General features: G+C 36.6%; 1 protein-coding gene across 2 annotated transcripts in view; it reads right to left on the bottom strand.

Annotated features, from left to right (window-relative positions):
* Nucleotides 1-22,503, bottom strand: part of Nup98-96 (nuclear pore complex protein Nup98-96) — a 610,292-nt gene that overhangs the window by 529,839 nt on the left and 57,950 nt on the right. For both annotated transcript variants that reach the window (XM_090395312.1, XM_090395313.1), the window contains exon 4: nt 2,135-2,317. In XM_090395312.1, the coding sequence (XP_090251438.1) occupies nt 2,135-2,317 (183 nt within the window). The remainder of the gene's footprint in view (nt 1-2,134; nt 2,318-22,503) is intronic.

Here is a 22,503-nt window from a genome sequence, read left to right as displayed (position 1 = left end):
TGAAAGCAACAAACACACGTGTAAACTCTAACACTTGTCAACTACTATTGGCATGGGTATTTTGATACAACACAAAGCGACTGCACAGTCATCCAAACATGTAGTCAGATGTTTCTGCCTGACTCGCCCACCATATTTGCAATAGTATAAGGCCATTCTGGGAATATAAATGTCATAACTTATATAGCATCATATATTTATTATTTAGCAGGATCTCACCTGTTTGTCTTCTTTATCTCTGTAACACTAATTATGTCAACAGCATATTTCCATAGTTCTACTAGTTTGACTTCTTTTAGTCAATACTTATGATGATGATGGTAGCTATTTTCAATTCTGCTGATGATGAATTTGATCAATGGCTGACTTTTCACTGTTTGCCCTGGTGTTAAGAAAACAGCAAAAGGTGGGAGGGGGGGGTTGTTTAAATAGTCATATTGTACCACCATCATTTTATTTGTGGTTCTAAGTCAGTAAGAATACAATTTAGTTGGCTAAATCCCAAATTGCCAGCCCATCCTCATTCATTTAGTATCCAGGTAGATACCTAACAGGGTGCACCACAAGCAGGTGAGGATTGGACATTAGGTCAAAAACCCTGGTCAGTTCTCAACATTCCTTTAAAGGCTATGTGAAGGTCTCCTCTCAGTTATACAGCTTTAACCCCTAAGCACCTTTGTTTAACTGGGCATCGCCCAAGTCCTTGGTCATCTGCATTTGTTCAGTTTCTCATGGATACCTACTAACAGGACACATCACATGATGGTGAGGATTGGGCATTAGGTGAAGAGTTCCAGTTAGTTCTTTACACACCTTAAATGTTATATGGAGGTCTCCTCTCAGTTATCTAGCTTTGATCCTTAAACAACTCTAAAAAAATAAGTATCATTATACATTTAGAGAGCACATTTTGATGAATATTATAACAAACAGTAACAGGTATTAATTAAATATTAACCTAGTCATAAAAAAAAATACGTCTTGGCTCTTGGCATTATGGATTTTCACACCCTAAGGCTGAGCAGATTACTTGATTACTCCAATTATGCTGCTTAAATGATGAAGCAGAATGTCTTAGTGCCTTTTCGAAAATTTCAAAATAACATGCCTAACATTTACCAACAATGCTCTGTGTTTATCAAGAGTTATATCATGAATTCCTGTAATCATTGCATAATCTAGCAAACTATCACTCACTCAATAAAGCTTCCTTTTAGTGTTGCTCACAGCCACAATTTTGGATAATGATACAGGAAATTTCATGTTTTAAATTAATTATCAATTTTCAACAGTTATACAGCTAAAATTTAATCATTGCACCTATGCTGTGAGAGGGTAAGCATGTTTTTAAGTTACTGCTCTATGGTAGGCAGAGAGATTAACTTTTTTTTTCTTTCAAACTGAATACCCTTTCAGAGTCTTCAAAATGTTATACACATCCTATGTTTTCAAATACAACTGAGCTAATTATTATAGTTTCTCAGCACTGTAATTGTGCTAATTTTTGAAGCTTTTTTTATTTGTTTAATATACTTTCAACTGCCTAGCAAAAGAATTGCAAAGATCATTTCCTCTATGGTTCCCTCTCATTTATTTAGCATTTTACAATTCCCTTGCAGTGTTCTTATCCCCACACCAGCCAAACTATATAAAGATTTGCCATGTGTAATGATTCTGTAACATGATATAAATGAGTGACACACTTCACACGTGTGCACAGTATTTAAAACTTTTTTTATGTACACAAGTTTGATTTTACTTGGAATTAATGCTGTGACAGCTAAAGCCATTAGACAATGGGGGGAACTGCTCTGAGAATGAAAACATCTAGAGTAGAGCAGTTAAGTTATGGGGGGGGGGATATTCCTGACCTTTTCTAGGCTGGTCAGAGGCTATGGCATTTCTCTGCTGGAAAATTTCAGTGAAATTCCCTACAAAGCAAACAAAGTAGCCTTAAGGAAACATACAATTAACACACATAATATACTGAAGTGTTATTAAGACATAATATATACTGACTTGAATCAAAATCCAACTGCTGAGAAAAATGTTTCTCTGGTTAGAAGCTGCTGAGCAATTCTTGGCATAAAATAACTCAGAAAAGACACATACCAAATTGCAATTAAATCCTTACCAAATGTGGAGCCACTAGTAGAAGCAGGTTGGCCAAAGGCTGAAGAGGTCTGGCCAAAAAGATTTGTTCCAGTAGCAGGAGTGCTAGAACCAAACAAACCTCCAGTATTGGATGTAGATGTTCCAAATGTTGGATTGCCAAAAACATTGCTTCCTTGAGGTCTAGTTCCAAAAGCTGATGTATCTGGAGAGGGGGAGGAAAAAAAATTAATGACATGAAAAATTTTAAGGCTGGCTGATAATGCTTAATGATAAAATGATGAAAGGAAAGGAATCCATGTAATACAGTGCTTATTTTTTTTTTTTTTTTTTTTTTTTTTTGTAATCAGTCCCACCCAAACAAAGTTGTAAACATAAAACACGTTTATTACAATGGAAACGTTAAGAACAACATAACAATTTAAAAAAAAAAGTTAAATACAGGAGTGGACTAAAGATTATAAATTACTAAACTGCACAAAAAGGCAAAATGTATTTACAGTCAGTTTGCCACTCAGGGGCAGGGACTCAATATTACCTTAATATTGAGTAGTGTGGACTAATGGTTATAAATACTAAACCACATCTTATGTGGTTTAGTATTTATAACCATTAGTCCACCTTAGCATTTAACACTTTTTTTTTTAAATCATCGTTTTATTCTTGATGGTGAAATGTTTTGCAATAATGCATTTAATGGGAAAATGCAAGACTTTATCAATGTAATGTTCAGATCTCCAAAAAATATTTTTATGGTAACATACCACATGTTCAATATATCATTCAATTTATTTAACAAACTTTGTGAAGGAGTGCACCAATGTCTGCAATGACACTGTAACAAGTCCTTGTTGATTTTATAATACAACTGGCTAATCATGGCTACCAGTTCCCTTAATGGATATACTTAAAACCATTGTTGTTTTCTTTTGAGGAGATCCTACTACTAACATTTATATAACTTTAAATGAATATTTTGAGGATTGTGCCGGTTATACATATTGCTGTAAGAGTATAATGGCTAATCCCAACAAGTAAAAAAGCAAATATTTCATTAGCAATATATCACCTTCAATAGTAAAGTCATTTTCAAGTCAGACCAATCACAATGTGATCCCAAATGCACACAATATAGAATTTAAATAAGAGCATAAAACACGAAGCTAGGTTTTAAGCTAGTAACCCTAATGTTTTGACTATATTCTCTTGAGTGCAGTCAAAGGATTATTTAATTTGTCCTTTTTTGGATAGAGAAGAAGCATTATTAACAGCCAAATTTCTTTAAATCAGAAATCAGGATTGTAGTCTATAAAGCACATGCTAGTTCCCAGAATAGCCCTTCACTTGAAGTGACAACTTTTTAACAGCCACTTTTCTCTATCTTACTGCAAGAATGACATCAAAGCACACTTAATCTGCTAGTCTGCTGCTGCTGTTGTTTTTTTTTTTTTACATAATGCTCTTTTCTTCTACCTATAGATCCAGTAGCATGTCCATAATAAGCAAATTTACATGTAACTATAAACTTCTGGTACTGACAATGGTGTGGATTTTATCTTCAGGAGAGTGGATAACAAAAGTTAGTTTGAAAAATGGTTTATAACCAGTTTGTACTTAGCAGGAACTATTTCTGATTTTTTGGAATGATCTAAATGTTTCCTGTTAGCCTGCCCTATTATTAGGAGGGGAGTTTAATGATCTTTATTTTCATAGAATTTTATCCATTACTAGTGGAACTATTCAAGATGAAATTCTTTTTCAAGTGTGATGTCATTACAGAATATGCTCTGGCTATATGTTAGTGTTTAAGTTACACATATTTTGCAGGAGGGCAATGTGAATATTTAGATATCTTAGGAGTTTTCAATAGGCAGCATATGAAAGTGAGTCATCTCAGTATGGTCACTGAAACACAGTAAGCAGTAGCTGTTTTCAATTCCTACCATAAATTTTATTTTATGGTTTAGAGAGTTAAGTACATTAAAAAGATACCAAACATTTCCTGGTCATGTGGACAAATAGCAACCACATCAACATAGTGCAGCTACAGGGACGGCTGTACTGAAGCAGAGCATGGTACTTTTTTTCACCTCAAACATTTCCAATAAAAGTTATTAGTGGTGGTGGGGGGAGCAGAAAGACCATAATAGCCTTGAAATGTAGAAGTAGATTTTTTATGCCATACGAAGCAATCTAATTGCATTACTGATAGGAAACAGTGTATAGATGTCAAGAAGAATTTTTATTTTTATTTATTTATTTTTCATAATTAGGGTTAATGCTGCTTTTAGTGGGATGTTCATGAATAGACATCAACATTCACAAGGAGATCACAATTTCATTTTGAAGTTAAAAGATTTGAAATTTTAAGAAGAGGCACTCAAGAAGAAGAAGAAAGCATATCGAAAGTTCCAGGCAAGTAAGTCAGCTTGTGCTTTTATTATTCCTGACACCTCCAAGGAGTCCAGACTCATCGCGGGAAGACACCAACAACTGTCTCAACCACTACACCGAACTTCTACTATGAATCATCTCCATCAACGCCATATACCACCCACCTCCTCCACCACAACTAGTATTTTTTGTCTGTAAATTGCGTGTGTTCTAAAGGGCCGATTTGTCTGTATGCGGGATGAAAAACCCTGCTACCTCCGTATGAGATCGGCTAACTCACCGACTGAAAATCGTCCAGATAAATAAAATCGTCCATTCCTCCCATCGCGACAAGAATCGAACTTAGGCCTATTCCAATCGAAGGGCACAATTTACCGTCATTCTTCCAATTGTGCTACGGAGGCGCTAAGGAAGTTTTAAGAAGGCGCTCACATGCTTTTAGGAAGTACAGACAAAAATGTACGAAAGCAAAGCATTGTATAAAATTTGCTAAGCAATAGTCATAGGAAGAATTCAGTAAAAACACAGAAAATAAATATCAAAAAGGTAATAAAATATTCTGGAGGCTATTTAAAAGCTTAGAAATGGAGGAAAGAGTAATATAAAAGTCATTAGAGATGAAAAAGGAGACATGAAAACTGAGGATAAATAAATTCTTGATGTATGGAGTAATTACTCTGAAAGATTGCTAAATGAAACAAGCAGTCTATTTTTATTCGTATGGGGTTCCCCCCATTCCTAATCTGTCCCTCAGGACTGGTTGAGCCCTCCTAGTGAGGAATTAAGTATGTATATATGACTGTAAACCAGAATGCCATATGGAATATATATATCTGTATTTAAAAAAGAAGAAAAAGCTATCATAAAAATGAAATGAGGAAAGGCAGCTGGAATAGATGATATTCAATCAGAATCCCCCCATTCCTCATCTGTCCCTCAGGACTGGTTGAGTCCTCCTAGTGAGGGATTAAGTATGTATATATGACTGTAAACCAGAATGCCATATGGAATATATATATATCTGTATTTAAAAAAGACTATCATAAAAATGAAATGAGGAAATGCAGCTGGAATAGATGATATTCAATCAGAATTGCTAAAATATGGCAGTATAAAAGTTTAACATTGGCTATACTGCATAATTCAGAAAGCCTGGTCAGAGGGTTGAGTTCCAGATGATTGCAGCAGAGCACTCATAGTACCCATCTATAAAAAAGAGAATAAAGCTGAATGTGAGAATTACAGAAAAATTTCTCTACTAAGTGTTCCTGGTAAGATCTGTACAAGTATTCTTGAGAAACAGCTAAGGAAAATTGTGAAAGAGAAGCTTGGAAAAGAACATGCTGGGTTCAGGCCAAACAGAGGTTGTCTGGATCAGATTTTCACTTTAAGACAAATAGCTGAGAAATCATGGGAACATAACAAGGATCTGTATTTAAGTTTTGTAAATCTGAAAAGGCATATGACAAAGTGCCAATAGGAAAACTGTCAAAATGCATCAGTTGTAAAGTTGCACCAGATATAGTGTCCCATTTATGGTCTAAATGGGACATTATATCAAGCAATACATAGTCTCTAGTTGAGTAAATCAGCAGTTAGAAATGAAGGAGGTACAAGAACATGGTATGATGTTAAGTCAGGTGTGTGTGACAGGGGTGTATATATATATATATATATATCCACTATTATTCATCATCTATATGGATCACATTATAAGGGAAAGTGGCATTAAACCTGATATCAAGATCGAGATGTTGGTCTCAGCTCTTTACTTTGTGCAGATGATGTTATACTCCTAAAATCCAGGACAAGTTTGAAGGATGATTCCCTGACCAAATTGAATAACTGTTGTAATAAATTTGGTATGAAAATCAGCATTAAAAAGAACAAAGACAAAAAAAAAAAAAAAAAAAAAAAAAAACTATCGCAATCCAACATTAATTTTAATCTCTATCTTTATTGGACTTAATCCTGTCGACTGTGCCATTTTGTTATGTTAATGTTCTGTATTTCTATTACTCTGTTTTGTCTTTTTTTTTTTATTCTTTACTTAAACTTCATGAACTGCTGTGAATGGTCGACTGCCTCCATTTATTTATTTCTACTAGATCTTATGTTCTCACGCTCTGTAGTCTAACAAATTTATTTGTAAATTTAGTTTAATCCTTTATCCAAGTGTAAGAAAACAAAGTTTGCACCTGAAGTATCTTCAGGACTGATGCAACTCATGGTAAATGTGGACCAAGCTCTCTTCACTCCTTGTCTCATTATCTCCCATAATGCAAAGCACATCTCCTTGCAGACGTATAATGTTCTGCATTAAGGGAAGGGCCACTATCCGGTGGCATATTAAGGTATAGGCCCGGGCCTAGAGCGACAAATTTGGAGGGGGCAGCGGAAATTTTCGGGCTCTCATTTTTGTAATTATATTTATATTACGAATTTATGATATAAATAGGTTATGCATGTAAATCACATCAACATGTTCATTAAATATGAGGTGGTGGCTCTTTCTGTGGGCCTAGGGGGTGGGAAATACCTAAATAAACCACTGCCACTATCCAGACCGGTTTCGACCTTTATTGAGGTTTCTTCAGTAGGAGCCAGACCCAGAAGTGGTGATACCAAGGCAGAAGCAATGGAGAAGTCATATTTACCTATACGAGTTGCCAAAAGGTGTACCACCTTATTGTTAAATTACTCTGGATTTAGGGAAAGATGTTGGAAGGTTTTTCCCACTTGGTTAGACTATAATAAATTTAGTTTAATCCTATATCAAAGTATAAGCAAACAAAGTTTGCACCTGAAGTATCTTCAGGACTAAGGCAACTCTGTTGAGCTGAAGAGAAGTAATGTTTTGAACAAAAAAAAAAAAAAATTAAAGACTGAGAAAGCGATGGATGTAAAATATGTTTGTGACAGGATAAGCTGCATGTGACAGTCAGCCCTGTTCTGAGGGACGAAAAACCCAAGTTTTCAGATGGGGGAAAACCCTCTACATCCGTATCAGACCAGCTAACTTATCTTTAGCCAAAAGAGACCAAATAAGTTCTTCACATCATGGATGGGAATCGAACCAGGTCATTCCAACCAAAGGGCTTTGCCTATGACGACTGAGCTATGGCTTTATTTATTTATATATAAATAATCTTGGCTTACTCTGTCTTTCTTCAGTGCTACTGAGTGTTGATTCAGCTGTTTTAAAACTGAAGCAAAATACATTTTTATAAAATCAAGATCCAATGGCAAGTTGTATTCTCTACATATTTCTCGTAGTTGTCAATGGTTAAAGATGGTTGATTGTGCTAAATCCCCTTTCTGAATCTGGCTTGTATCAAGCTGAAGCATCTAATAATCTGGTGATTCTGTTTTTTTATTTCTATAAAGTTTATATACTCCAACAGTTAATAGGCCTGAATGTTTCAATATATTTCTTCTTCAATAAAAGTATCTTTCTCTTTTAGGCATTTAGTAAACAGATTAAGTTTTATTAATATTTTTCTTCCTGCTTTTATCATCTTTACCGTAACCCCATCATCATCTTCCAGCTTTTTATTGTATTCTATTTCAAACTTTTGTATTTCTGGGAAATTTTTCTTCCTGTTCTTCATTCCATGTAATCTTATTTTCAACAGTGCTCAAGGTGATAGACAATTCTAAAAAATGCTGTCAGGCCCTTTCTACTATGCTTCTCTCCCACTTTTATATATGTTCCGTTTTCATTCTGGGATGATTATTTCCACTCAGTCTTATTGTGAGAATGTTTCCATAGTACCTTTATATTTCATTATTATCTATTACTTCCTGTGTCATTTTGTCTTCTCTTTTCTATTTTTCTTTAATATTTTCCCTGATTGCTTTATTTCTGTACATTCTATCACATTTCTCTTTCCTTCTTCAATTAGTCTGTTTAACCCACAACATATTTTTCTCTAATCATTTATTTTTGGTTAGGAAAACATCATGGGAAAATAAATGTTTTGGAGAAAGAAATGAACGAGGTGAAAAAAATGTTAGAATTTGCTGTGGACCATGAGATGAAGATCTGTAACACAAGATTCCAACAAAAGGACTGTAGAAAATGGACATGGTGATCAAATGATGGGAAAACCAAGAACGTGATTGATATGATTACAATTAAAAGAAGATGGTTAACATCAGTATAGCAGTGTTGAACTTTCCAAGGAGCAGATAGTTTAGTGACTGCAAACATTAAGTTGAAATTAAACGGAAAATATAAACCCCATCATCAGAAACAAAGAGATACAGCAAGAATAAGTGAAGTAGAAATAGGAAGGTGTTAGAAGAGAAACTTAAAAGTGTGAACAAAGAAAAAATTCGAATCTAAGAGTGAAAGGAGTAATGAAGGCAATAGAAGACGCAGTGAAGAAACAGTACCAGAAGAAGAGAAGATCAAGAAGTGGATTAGACAAGAAACACTGAAGTTAGTACAGGAGAAAAGAATGCTGAAGATAAGAAGGGATATATCAAAACAAATAGAACATGTAATGAGGTAAAAAACGTGGTCAGAATGGTTATCCATTTTATGATGAAATGGTTAGAAGCCCAATGTATATAGAGCAGCACTATGGAGAGCATAAAACTAGGGAGGTTTACAAAATGATTAGAGCCACTAATAGAAGGTGGCAACCAAAACAGACAACAATTAAAGATGAAAAAGGCAAAGTATTGATGAATAAAGTTAAAACCAGACAGTGGTGGACAAGATACTGTAGCGAGTTATATAAAGATAAACTAGATTTAGATAACATTGGGAAACTGACAGAAGAATTGAAGCAGATATCACCACCAGGTAACGAGTATGATATAAACATTTTAAGGAGAAGTAGAAAAAGCAATAGGATGGCTAAAACACAACAAGAGCCCTGGTAATGATAACATCACTGGAAAAATGATCAAATATGGTGGCAAAAGTATGGTTATAAAAATGCACCAACTATGTAATATGGTATGGAAAGAAGAAAAAATGTCAGAGGAGTGGGTGAAATCGATATCAGTGACATTATACAAGAAATTAAATAAGCTAGAATGTAAAAATTATAGAACAATTGCCTTGACACGTCATCTTGGTAAGGTGGTGATGATGATATTGACAGAAAGATTGAGAACACAATTGGAAGCATACCTTGCAGACAAGCAAGTAGGATTTAGGAAAGAAAGAACTATAATTCAACAGATTTTGACAATGCGGTTAACAGCAGAGAAAGCTAGGAGAAAAAACAAAAACATATATGCTTGCTTTTCTCGTAGACAGGCTTATACGTTGGTTATGCATTATTAAAACACTTAAGGAATAGAACAACATAGTTAAGGATATAAATTAAATTAAACTTTAATAAATATTTTCCGATATTTCGGCAATGTCACATTGCCATTTTCTAAAGGAACTTACAAAAAAGTTACGTGCACGTAGGCACTACAACACAGAAACTGGGAATGAAGAGATGAAGCTATTGTTCTCCTAACAGTCCTGATGGTGCCCTCTAGCGGGCTAAGTAGGTGTTCTTGGCCGTTGGGCTGAAGGTCTGCAGATGTAGGCCTCCCAAATTTGGGGCAGTCGCATACAACCAAATTTGTTGAGGTTTGGAGAATTTCTTAGGGCTGAGGCTGATTCCATAAAGAGTCTTTCAAATTTGTATTTGCTACGGTGTATCACTGTAGCTTTCTTCCACCGTATTCTGTGGTGTATATCCAGAGCATGGTCCGCAAGCCCAGAATGACTGTATTTGTGAAAATGGATGTAGTCCTTGTGTTCCGAAATTCTGATATTCGCTGTCCTGCCTGTTTGGCCAAAGTAAGACAGTCTACAACTGCAAGGGACCTGGTAAACACCAGGTAGGTCTAGGGGAAGTGGTTGGTCTTTAGTGGAGCGGATAAGGGATGCCAATTTTCTGTAAGGTTTATAACAGGAGGTCAGGTCATGTTTTTTTAAGATTTTGGTAATCTTTTCCGAGTGCCTCGGATGTAGGGAATGGTGATGGATTTAGAGTAATCCTTGTTGTGGGGGGGATCTGTGGTTTGTAGGTTCTAATATTTTTTGGATTTTTGGGGGGGGGGGGGGGGGGGGGGTGGTAGCCATTGGCTGAGAAAGTGTTGAGGATGTGATTTAGTTCTGTGTTTAGGGCAAAGTCGTTTGAACAGATTAGTATAGCCCTGTTGTATAGTGTTTTCACTACTCCATATTGTTGTGAGGGGGGGGGGGATTGTTGGTGAATGTATCTGTCTGTATGGGTGGGTTTTCTGTAAACTGAGAAAACCAAGGATCCATTAGGCTGGCGGGTGACTAGTGTGTCTAGGAAAGGGAGGCTGTTGTTTTCCTCTTTTTCCAGAGTGAATTTGATTCTGGAGTGTTGGTTGTTTAAGTGCGTTAAGAAGGAGAGAAGTGTTTCAGAGCCATGTGGCTAAATAGCGAACACATCATCAACATAGCGAAGCCATATGGTTGGTTTTTGTGGGACAGAGGCTAAGGGTTTTCCTTCAAAGGTCTACATAAAGAAATTGGCCAAGGGTGGGGAGAGTGGTGAACCCATGGCTGTCCCCTCTATTTGTTTGTGAATTTTCCCTGCCAAACGAAATAGCATGAGTTCATTGTGAACTGAAATAAGGCTGAGATATCGGGAGAAAATTTAGCTTGGATTAGCTCTAAAGCTTCCTTGAGTGGGACATTTGTAAATAAAGAGTAAATAAAGATTGTAAATAAAGATTCATCTCTTCATTCCCAGTTTCTGTGTTGTAGTGCCTACATGCACGTAACTTTTTTGTAAGTTCCTTTAGAAAATGGCAATGTGACATTAACGAAATATCGGAAAATATTTATTAAAGTTTAATTTAATTTATATTCTTAACTACGTTGTTCTATTAAGTGTTTTAATATGCTTGCTTTGTTGATTTTCAGCAAGGGATTTGACAGTATCGACCAGAAAGTGACATTAGCGGTGCTAGAATTCTATGGAATTGACAAAAAAACTAATAGCTATATTAAAAGATGTTTATAAGAATGCAGCTGCAGCTGTTAGAATAGGTGATGATTTGGGGAAATGGGTGAGAACAAGCAGAGGTACTAGACAGGAGGACCCAATATCACCGTGCATTTTTTATTGCACATTTAGAAACAGCAATGGATAAAATGAAGGAAAGGGCAAAAAGAATATCAGTGCATAGGATTAGAATCAACAATCTGAGATTTGCAGATGATATTGTTATTATGGAAGGGAAAAGATTTGGACTTGTTATGAACTTTGAAAAAACAAAGACAATGGTATTTGGTGAGAACATGAAAGAAAAGATGCAAGTTGGAAGTTTTTTTTTTTCCCACTTGGTTAGACTATAATAAATTTAGTTTAATACTTTATCCAAGTGTAAGCAAACAAAGTTTGCGCCTGAAGTATCTTCAGGACTGAGGCAACTATGGTAGAGGTGGACCAAGCTCTCACCACTCCTTGTCTTAGTATCTCCCATAATGCAAAGCATTTCCTTGCAGACATATATATAATGCTATTCATTAAGGGAAGGGCCCCCCCCCCCACCCAGACCGGTTTCGACCTTTACTGAATGTTCAAGTACAGGTCAAACTCCAAAAACTCAGCATTGTTCCCCTCAGTAACAGGCTCACCCTGCCACTCAGAAGAACTCTCCGAACCGGATGGCTCTACACCTTGCAGGCTCACCCCACCACCGTGCAGAGCCACTCATTTGCTCATATCTCATCTGAGGGGTGACAGCAACAGCCGTGCCTCAGTTAAATTCACAGGCTACAGTATTGCCATTCATTACTCCCCCCACACACACAAACAGGACCCAGGTGAGAGCAACAGCCAAGCTTCAGTTAAAACTTCATGGGCAACACATGGCCATTCATCATCCAAGCTTCCAACCGGTTTTGACCTTTATCGAGGTCTCGTCAGTGGGAGCCCCAGAGGTAGTGATACTAAGGCAGAAGCAATGGAGAAGTCATATGAGTTGCCAAAAGGTGTCTCACCTTATTATTAAATTACTCTGGATTTAGAGAAAGATGTTGGAAGTTTTTTTCCCCCCCACTTGGTTAGAATATAATAAATTTAGTTTAATCCTTTATCGAAATGTAAGCAAATCAAGTTTGTGCCTGAAGTATCTTCAGGACTGAGGCAACTCATGGTAAAGGTGGACCAAGCTCTCATCACTCCTGGTGTTAGTATCTCCCATAATGCAAAACAACCCAGACCGTTTTCGACCTTTATTGAGTCTCGTCACAGTGGGATATGAGAACTTGGTCCACCTTTACCACGAGTCGCCTCAGTTCTGAAGATACTTTAGGCACAAACTTCGTTTGCTTACACTTGGATAAAGGATTAAACTAAATTTATTATAGTCTAACCAAGTGGGGGAAAAAAAAAAAACTTCTAACAACTTTCTCTAAATCCAGAGTAATTTAATAATAAGATGAGACACCTTTTTGCAACTCGTATAGGTAAATATGACTTCTCCAGTGCTTCTGCCGTAGTATCACCACCTCTGAGTCTGGCTCCCACTGATGAGGCCTCAATAAAGGTCGAAACCGGTCTGGGTAGTGGCCCTTCCTTAATGCATAGCATTATACATGTCTGCAAGGAGATGTGCTTTGCATTATGGGAGATACTAAGATAAGGAGTGATGAGAGCTTAGCCCACCTTTACCACGAGTTGCCTCAGTCCTGAAGATACTTCAGCCGCAAACTTTGTTTGCTTACACTTGGATAAAGGATTAAACAAAATTTATCAAATTTATTAAAAGATACAGTGGATGGAATTGATATAGAAAATGTAGAACATATTTAGGAAGTAAAATGACATATGATTTGGACTGTAAAAAAGAAATAAAGATCAGGCTTGCAAAGGGAGGAACAAATCTGAAGGCCATGGATAACATCTGTAGAAGTAAAGTGATTGGCCTGCAAACAAAACTAAGAGTACTGGAAACATGCATCTTTAGCGGTGTACTGTATAAATCTGAAGCATGGGTAATAAATAAGGAATCAAGAAAAATTATTTTGGCATTTGAAAGAAGTTGTTATAAGAAGATTCTAAGAATAGGATGGGTACAGAAAGTCACAAATGAAGAGCTCTATTCGAAAATACAACCAAAGGAGAATTTAATGCAGAAAGTTATAAAACGGAAGCTGCAATTATTTGGACACATCTGCAGAATGAGTGAGTACTGGAAGATAAAGACATTCATGTTTAGTATTATGGATGGTGTAAACTGAAGAGGTAGACGATATAGAGAATGGATAGATGACATAAAGGACTAATATGGAATGGGAACAGAAACTGCGACACTGTGCACTGGACAAAGAAAGGTGCGAGGAAGATAGTAAAGGGAGGCATCATACACCAATGGGTAGTGGGCCATGGTTCGTGATGATGATGATTTATTTTTAATTTTTACAATATTAAGTGCCGGCCTGGTTGGCTGAGTAGTTAGCATATCTGCTCAACAGCCAAAAGGTGGCGAGTTCGAATCCCACCAAGGGCATGGATGTTTGTGATCGTCTATGAAAATACTAGTGGTGGTGGTCGGCGATAGATGCCATTGGTGTAGATAATGAAGGTAGTTGCAGTTGGTGGAGACTGAGAGTGGTAGAGTAGGTGCCCTCCCTCGATGAGTTTTTGGACTCCCTGGAGGTGTTACACAATAATAATAATAATTAAGTGCATTTCCTGTAATAGTTAAACTCAAGTTTTTTTTTTTCTGTATATTATGCAGTTGTAGATTTTTGTTTCCATCTAAGTTGTTTCTTGGATTGTGTTTTTTTTTTTTTTTTTTTTTTAATCTTCTGGGATATTTTTTGTTGGCTACAAATCCTAATCCTATCCTGTACTTTCATACTTTGGAAATATGTATACATCTAACTACAAATACTGCAAACAATATAAAATCCCATAGAAAAGATCTGCATTAGTAGCACCAATAGCACAATTACATAAAATAATGAACAATTCATTAAACACAGCATTCTGATGTCTAGCATACAATGGATGTTTCCTATCCTACATCCATTGAAACTTGAACACCTGCCTCATATATAGTTTTCTATACACACATGCATACAATTCTCCATTTACATGGTAGATTGGTTCCAGAAAAAACCGTGTAAATAAAAACTGTGTAAAAAAGAATACAGTGCATATGAAAAAAATAAGAATAGTTCCAGATGTGAAAACCTGATACAAACAATAAGTTATTTTCAAACAAAACACACACACACATATATATATATATATATATGCATCTCTTAAAGAAAATAGTGTGTCACTAATAAAACAGAAATTTGAAAAGGTCCAAATACACCTGCGCATATGATTATTAGCTAAATTTTATTCACTATCACTTTCTGACAGTAGCTGCATTCTTTTGTGTGAGAATGGAATTAAATCACTTCCATCACTTTGGTCGTCCAGTTCATACTGCAATGGCGAAACATTTTCTTCAGTAAAAGGAACTAAATTAGCACTAACTTCCAATAATTCTGAAGGTTGATTTTTTAACCACGAACTCTGTAATTAATCATTTAAATTCTGTTTTGACTAGATCTTTGTATAATTCTTCATATCGCACCGTATATGACTTCAGTTCATGTTTAAATTGTTCAGCTCATTCAGTATTTGGATCATGTGTAAGAAAATGACTTTGCAATTTTACTAGCCATTTGAAGCCCTTCTTTAATTAATCCTGCAGTGAGGTAGAATCTCTTCATTATCATCATCACTTTTTTCTTTTTCATCTAGATTCCCAACAGCTTCTATTATTTTGTCATCACTAACAGCCTTGTCAACCATCAATTCTTCAATATCTGCAGACGAAAAATTATCAGATCCTTCTCCACCAACTGCATGTGCTAATCTTGATGATATTGGGATATTCAGTTGTATGCAAAGGTACAGGGTTTTTCTTTTCACATATTCTGGCCAAGAAACTTTCCAGCATGCATTTAAAGTTGATGGTTTCAATTCTGATAAAGGCAACTCAACAAGTTTGATGCAATCCAAAATAAAAAATTTCTTCCTCACATCATAACTATCAGTAAATTATCCTTATCTAGTTTATCCAAAATGTATTGAATGTTCTTATGTAGTGAGTTTTGAAGGAAGCGATCACACCCTGGTCTAGTGGTTGTATTAGGTGGCAGAAAACAAAATTCCACATTTGGATGTTCTAAAACAGGATGGATAGGCACATTATCTATAATCAATAAAACTTTAAAGTCCAGATTTTTTTCCATCAAGCAGCGTTCAACTTCAGGAACAAAACATTCATTAAAAATTTCTTTTGTAGCCTAACCTTTTTTATTTGCCTTCCAGTGCACTGGTAACATGTTAAAATCCACACCTTTCATTGCCCGCAGTCTTAGGGATAGATTAATGAGTAATGGTTTTAATATATGATCTCCTGGAGCATTGTAGCAAAATAATAGTCACGCAATCCTTAGCTGCTTTAAAACTAACCAACACTTTTTTTGTGATTTCTCTATATATGTTCTACTTGCCATTTGTCTACATTCTGTAGCATAAAGTAATCCCTGATATTTAAAACATCAAGGGGGGGGGGGTCTCAAAATTCAAGTTTAAGTACATATGTACCGTACTAGGAAATGATAATTATAATGGAAATAACCTTTTTAACAGAACTGAATTCAAAGAGAAATTTTAAAAATAAGCGCCATTTGAAACGTGTTAAATCAAAATATACAGTGTATAAGTAGAATTGCTTTTGTTTTGTAAAACAGTGTTATTTCGAAATCGTGTAAAAAAAAACATGTAAAAAGAAAATTAGCTGTATAATAAAATTGGAAAGAGAATTATGAGTAATCCTGTAATTACAATTATTCCTTCTTTTCATTAGTATTTAGAATACTTTTACTGATTTTAGATCTCTGTATTAATAAATAACAGGAGCAATAAAAGCAGATCTGCCAACCCCCCCAATCTCTGCTAAACATTTCTATTTTGTCAAATGTTAACAATAACTGCTTTACAAATGAACATATTTTAAAAAAAAATCAAGAAAGGAAAAATTCTGATGAGAAACTATACTTACAACAAAGTTAACATTTTGTGTGAAAATGTTAACTTTTAACATTTGCTAAAATTAAAGTAATATTACAGTGTTTTTCTTTTTCACTATATTATTTCAGGAAATTACAACGTACTAGGATATACATTAAAATAAATTTTAATATATTTCTATATTTTGGCAACATCACGCTGCCATTTTCAAGACCTTATGTACAAGATACGTGCACGCAGGCACAGCAAAAACAATAAATGAGCAAGAAGAATGAAGCTATTATTTCTCCTAAAGTCCTGATGGTGCCCTCTAGCGGGCGATGTTGGTATTCATGGGCGATTGGGCTGGAGGTCTTCTGATGTAGGTTTCCTAAATTTGAGGAAGTCTCATGCAGCCAAATTTGTTGAGGTTTGGCTCGTTTCTTAGGGCTGAAGCTGATTCTATGAAAAGCCTTTCATATCTGTATTTGCTACGGTGTATTATCCTGGCTTTTTTCCACCGTATTCTATGGCAGGTATCCAGAGCATGGTCAGCAAGACCAGAGTGGCTGTATTGGTGAAACTGGATGTAGTCCTTGTGTTCTGAAATTCTGATATTTGCTGTCCTGCCTGTTTGGCCGAAGTAGGACAGCTTACAGCTGCAAGGGACTTGGTACACCCCAGGTAGGTCTAGGGGGGGAGGTTGGTCTTTTGTTGAGCGGATAAGGGATGCCAATTTTTTATATGGTTTGTAACAAGAAGTTGAGTTATGTTTTTTTAGGATTTTTGTGATTTTTTCTGAGGTGCCTCGGATGTAAGGTATGGTGATGGATTTAGAGTAATCCTTGTTGTGAGGGGGAGGGGGGGGGGGGGATTGTGGTTTACTGGTTTTAATATTTTTTGGATTTTTTTTTGGGTGGGGTAGCCATTGGTTGAGAACGTGTTGAGGATGTGGCTTCGTTCTGTGGTTAGGGCAATGTCATTCGAGCAGATAAGTTTAGCCCTGTTGTGTAGTGTCTTAATGACTCCATGTTGTTGTGAGGGGGGGGGGGGATTGTTGGTGAATGTATCTGCCTGTATGGGTGGGTTTTCTATATACTGAGAAAACCAAGGTTCCATCAGGCTGGCGGGTGACCAGTGTGTCTAAGAACGGAATGCAGTTGTTTTTTTCCTCTTCCAGGGTGAATTTGATTCTGGGGTGTTGGTTGTTGAAGTGTGTTAAGAAGGAGAGGAGTGCATCAGAGCCATGTGGCCAAATAGCGAATACATCATCTACATAGCGAAGCCAAATGGTTGGTTTTTGTGGGGCAGAGTTCAAGGCTTGCTCTTCAAAAGTCTCCATATAAAAGTTGGCCAAGGGTGGGGAGAGTGGTGAACCCATGGCTGTCCCCTCTATTTGTTTGTAGAATTTTCCTTGCCAAACAAAATAGCCCGAGTTCATTGTGAACTGAAATAGGGCTGTGATATCGGGAGGAAATTTAGCTTGGATTAGCTCTAAGGATTCTTTGAGAGGGACATTCGTAAATAAGGAGGAGAGATCAAAAACTGACTATTATGTCAGTGTGTTTGAGTGTAAGGTTTTCTATTGACGTTGCCGAAATATAGAAATATATTAAAATTTATTTTAATGTATATCCTAGTACGTTGTAATTTCCTGAAATAATATAGTGAAAAATGCATAACCAATGTCTAAGCCTTTCCACGAGAATTACGATAATCCACGGAGATGTTACCGTACGCCATTACGGTAAATTGAAGTTGAAGCTAGCAAGACAACTGAATCGTCTCGCCTTCCTGAAGTGCTGCCGGGATAACCAGGTAATCCCTAACTGTGTGAAATTCAAGCACCGTTTCTCTTCGCAAAAGGCACTTCGTATCTATAACCGTGCCAGCCAAGCCTTACTCAGAGAACAAATTGCCGCCACTCGCCGTTTCCTGAGTGAAGCTAACTCAGCTATACAGGTACTCGAAGATGACCTTTCGAGCACCTTAAGCCACGAAATTTGGTCGATTTTACGCGGCATCTCGTGCACTGCAGCGGAGAAAGAGTTTACATTAGTTCGAGATCGACACATCAAAAAATTCGAAAATTTAAAAAAGGCAGCGATCTCTAAACCGCAACTTCCTACCAATATGGTAGTGAATCTGTCATCACTAAGTGTGAAACCTGAAGCACTCGACGCCCTCGCACGTGGCCACAACTTTGCCATTGCACCCAAAAGAATACCTGCTGAGGATATCATGATACGGATTGAACGCGGGATCCGACACCTCCCAAGCCACGTCGCCAACGATATTAGACACTGGATGTAACTTGTGTTCTAACCAAAGCCAAACCACCTAAAACCAACATGGCCAATAAAGAAATTAAATCTCTATTAGAAATAAAGAAAAACAAGAAAATAATAATCACCAAAGCTGACAAAGGGAATGCCACAGTATTGCTGAACCAAAAAGATTACACAGGTAAGCTGAAATCTCTATTGTTAGATCGTGCCACTTACCTCCCTATAGAATACAATCCCACCAACTCACAAATTAGAAAACTCCACAGGCTCCTTAAGAAGGTCACTTCTTGGCCTGTGGAAATCACCAACAAACTAAAACCATATAACTCCATACGCCCCCGTATTTATGGACTCCCAAAAATTCACAAGGAAAATGTGCCATTAAGTCCCATAGTGGATGGCATTGATTCCCCCACATACAAACTAGCTAAACATTTGGCCAAAGCTCTCTCACACTATACTGGCAACACACCTTCATACATAAAAAACTCAGCCCACTTCAAAGCCAGCATAGAAAACCTTACACTCAAACACACTGACATAATGGTCAGTTTTGATGTCTCCTCCTTATTTACGAATGTCCATCTCAAAGATTCCTTAGAGCTAATCCAAGCTAAATTTCCTCCCGATATCACAGCCCTATTTCAGTTCACAATGAACTTGGGCTATTTTGTTTGGCAAGGAAAATTCTACAAACAAATAGAGGGGACAGCCATGGGTTCACCACTCTCCCCACCCTTGGCCAACTTTTATATGGAGACTTTTGAAGAGCAAGCCTTGAACTCTGCCCCACAAAAACCAACCATTTGGCTTCGCTATGTAGATGATGTATTCGCTATTTGGCCACATGGCTCTGATGCACTCCTCTCCTTCTTAACACACTTAAACAACCAACACCCCAGAATCAAATTCACCCTGGAAGAGGAAAAAAAACAACTGCATTCCGTTCTTAGACACACTGGTCACCCGCCAGCCTGATGGAACCTTGGTTTTCTCAGTATATAGAAAACCCACCCATACAGGCAGATACATTCACCAACAATCCCCCCCCCCCCCTCACAACAATATGGAGTCATTAAGACACTACACAACAGGGCTAAACGTATCTGCTCGAATGACATTGCCCTAACCACAGAACGAAGCCACATCCTCAACACGTTCTCAGCCAATGGCTACCCCACCCAAAAAAAAATCCAAAAAATATTAAAACCAGTAAACCACAATTCCCCCCCCCTCCCTCTCACAACAAGGATTACTCTAAATCCATCACCATACCTTACATCCGAGGCACCTCAGAAAAAATCACAAAAATCCTAAAAAAACATAACTTAACTTCTTGTTACAAACCATATAAAAAATTGGCATCCCTTATCCGCTCAACAAAAGACCAACCTCCCCCCCTAGACCTACCTGGGATGTACCAAGTCCCTTGCAGCTGTAAGCTGTCCTACTTCGGCCAAACAGGCAGGACAGCAAATATCAGAATTTCAGAACACAAGGACTACATCCGGTTTCACCAATACAGCCACTCTGGTCTTGCTGACCATGCTCTGGATACTTGCCATAGAATACGGTGGAAAAAAGCCAGGATAATACACCGTAGCAAATACAGATATGAAAGGCTTTTCATAGAATCAGCTTCAGCCCTAAGAAACGAGCCAAACCTCAACAAATTTGGCTGCATGAGACTTCTTCAAATTTGGGAAACCTACATCAGAAGACCTCCAGCCCAATCGCCCAAGAATACCAACATCACCTGCTAGAGGGCACCATCAGGACTTTAGGAGAAATAATAGCTTCATTCTTCTTGCTCATTTATTGTTTTTGCTGTGCCTGCGTGCACGTATCTTGTACATAAGTTCTTGAAAATGGCAGCGTGATGTTGCCGAAATATAGAAATATATTAAAATTTATTTTAATGTATATCCTAGTACGTTGTAATTTCCTGAAATAATATAGTGAAAAATGCATAACCAACGTCTTAGCCTTTCCACGAGAAGAAGGAAGAAATATTACAGTGTGTGAGCATGTAACATTTACTGATATGAAGCTTAGAAAATTAGCGATACAATGGGAACTGTTAGGATGTCATATATTACAAATCATCACCTAAATACAAGACAACTACTAACATTCAAAAGTGTAGAGACCATTTATGATGATTGGCTGTGTTTATTCAGGTCATGTTATCTGATGTGAATAAACTGAAGATAAACATATATCTTCATAATGAAGATATATGTTTATCTTCATTAGATAATTGATATATGTTCCCATAAAATCCTTTTTAAGAAAAGGAATGGAAATTTAAATTTTTTATTGTTTACTACTTTTAATAACAGGCATACATATTATCACTATACAACCATCAACAGCTAATTTCTTCCTGAATTATTCTAATTTGTACAGCCTTCAGAAAGAAGGAGGTGATGCACAACCTTAAAAAATATGAACAAAAAAAAAAAATCATAAAAAGTACATTCACCAAAGACATATTACAGGAATCTTGATACTTTGGAGATGTGCTCCTTTCTTTTAGTGTTACACAGTGATCAGCATTCATTTAAAAATTTTATGGAATTTACAACTGTGTTAAAAAACTTTTTTATTATCCTGACGTTTCGATCTTCATATCAAGATCATCATCTGGAGCATACATAAATATACAACACAAGCTGAGTTACTTTATTAACTTTAAGCTAGTCTGATCACGTTATTCTACTGGCATGACCTCTAGTGAAAAAAAAAAAAAAAAATTATTTATAAATTATATCAAACTAAATTCTATTTATGATGACAGGAATAAACATTCTTTCTTACAGATGGTTTTCTTTCAGAAACAATGATGTCCTATTTTTAGTATTACAATTGTTATTTAAGATACTGGATTTTCTATGGTCCTGTTTATAGTTGTACTTAATGAGGAAGATTCCGTGGGGTGGGTCGAATATATGCCTTCCATATGTTTGGGATTTTAAGACCATCATTATTGTTCAGACTGGGGTGGTTGATCATGATCTCACAGGCTTCCCTAAATTTCCGTCCATACCATGTTTTAGTGCGATGTAGGCAGCTAGTGTGATCATGCCCTGAATACCTTCTGTGTAAGGTATTCAGGGCATGATCAGGAAGGCCAGCGTCACCATAATTATTATATTTAATGTGTCGTTTATGTTCTTTTTGTCTGATAGGAATTGTGCGTCCTGTTTCTCCTATACTGTATATGGTATGCTGAAATTACAATAAATATGGTATACTCCAGGGTAGGATAGTGGAGGGAGTGTGTCTTTGGATGAGTTGAGTAAGCTTTTTAATTTTGCAGGAGGTTTAAAGGTGGCTTTGAGGTTGTATTTTTGTAGTACTCTGTTTATTTTGTCTGATGTTCCTTTAATGTAGGGAATGGTTATAGTTTTACTGTAGTCTGGTTTGTCTTTGTTTTCTATTGAGGTTTTGTAGAGAATTTTGTTAACAGTGTTTTGGCTGTATCTGTTTTATTGGAAAGTATTGCTGATAATTTTAAATTCATCTTTCAGTGCCTGTTCAGTGGAAGAGATCGTCTGAGCCCTGTTTTTTAAAGTGTTGATGACACCTAGTTTTTGTGCTGGGTGGTGGTAGGAGTTTATGTGTATATATTGTCCCATATGTGTCGGTTTTCAGTAAACAGTAAAGGAAAGATTGCTAGAAGGAAG

The sequence above is a fragment of the Typopeltis vanoorti genome, chromosome 7, assembly GCF_054136105.1.
Source record: "Typopeltis vanoorti isolate ZY-2024b chromosome 7, IOZ_Tvanoo_1.0, whole genome shotgun sequence".
In the NCBI taxonomy this organism is placed as follows: domain Eukaryota; kingdom Metazoa; phylum Arthropoda; class Arachnida; order Uropygi; family Thelyphonidae; genus Typopeltis; species Typopeltis vanoorti.
Note: the sequence above shows the minus strand (reverse complement) of the source record. Positions and strands in the feature narration are given on the sequence as shown.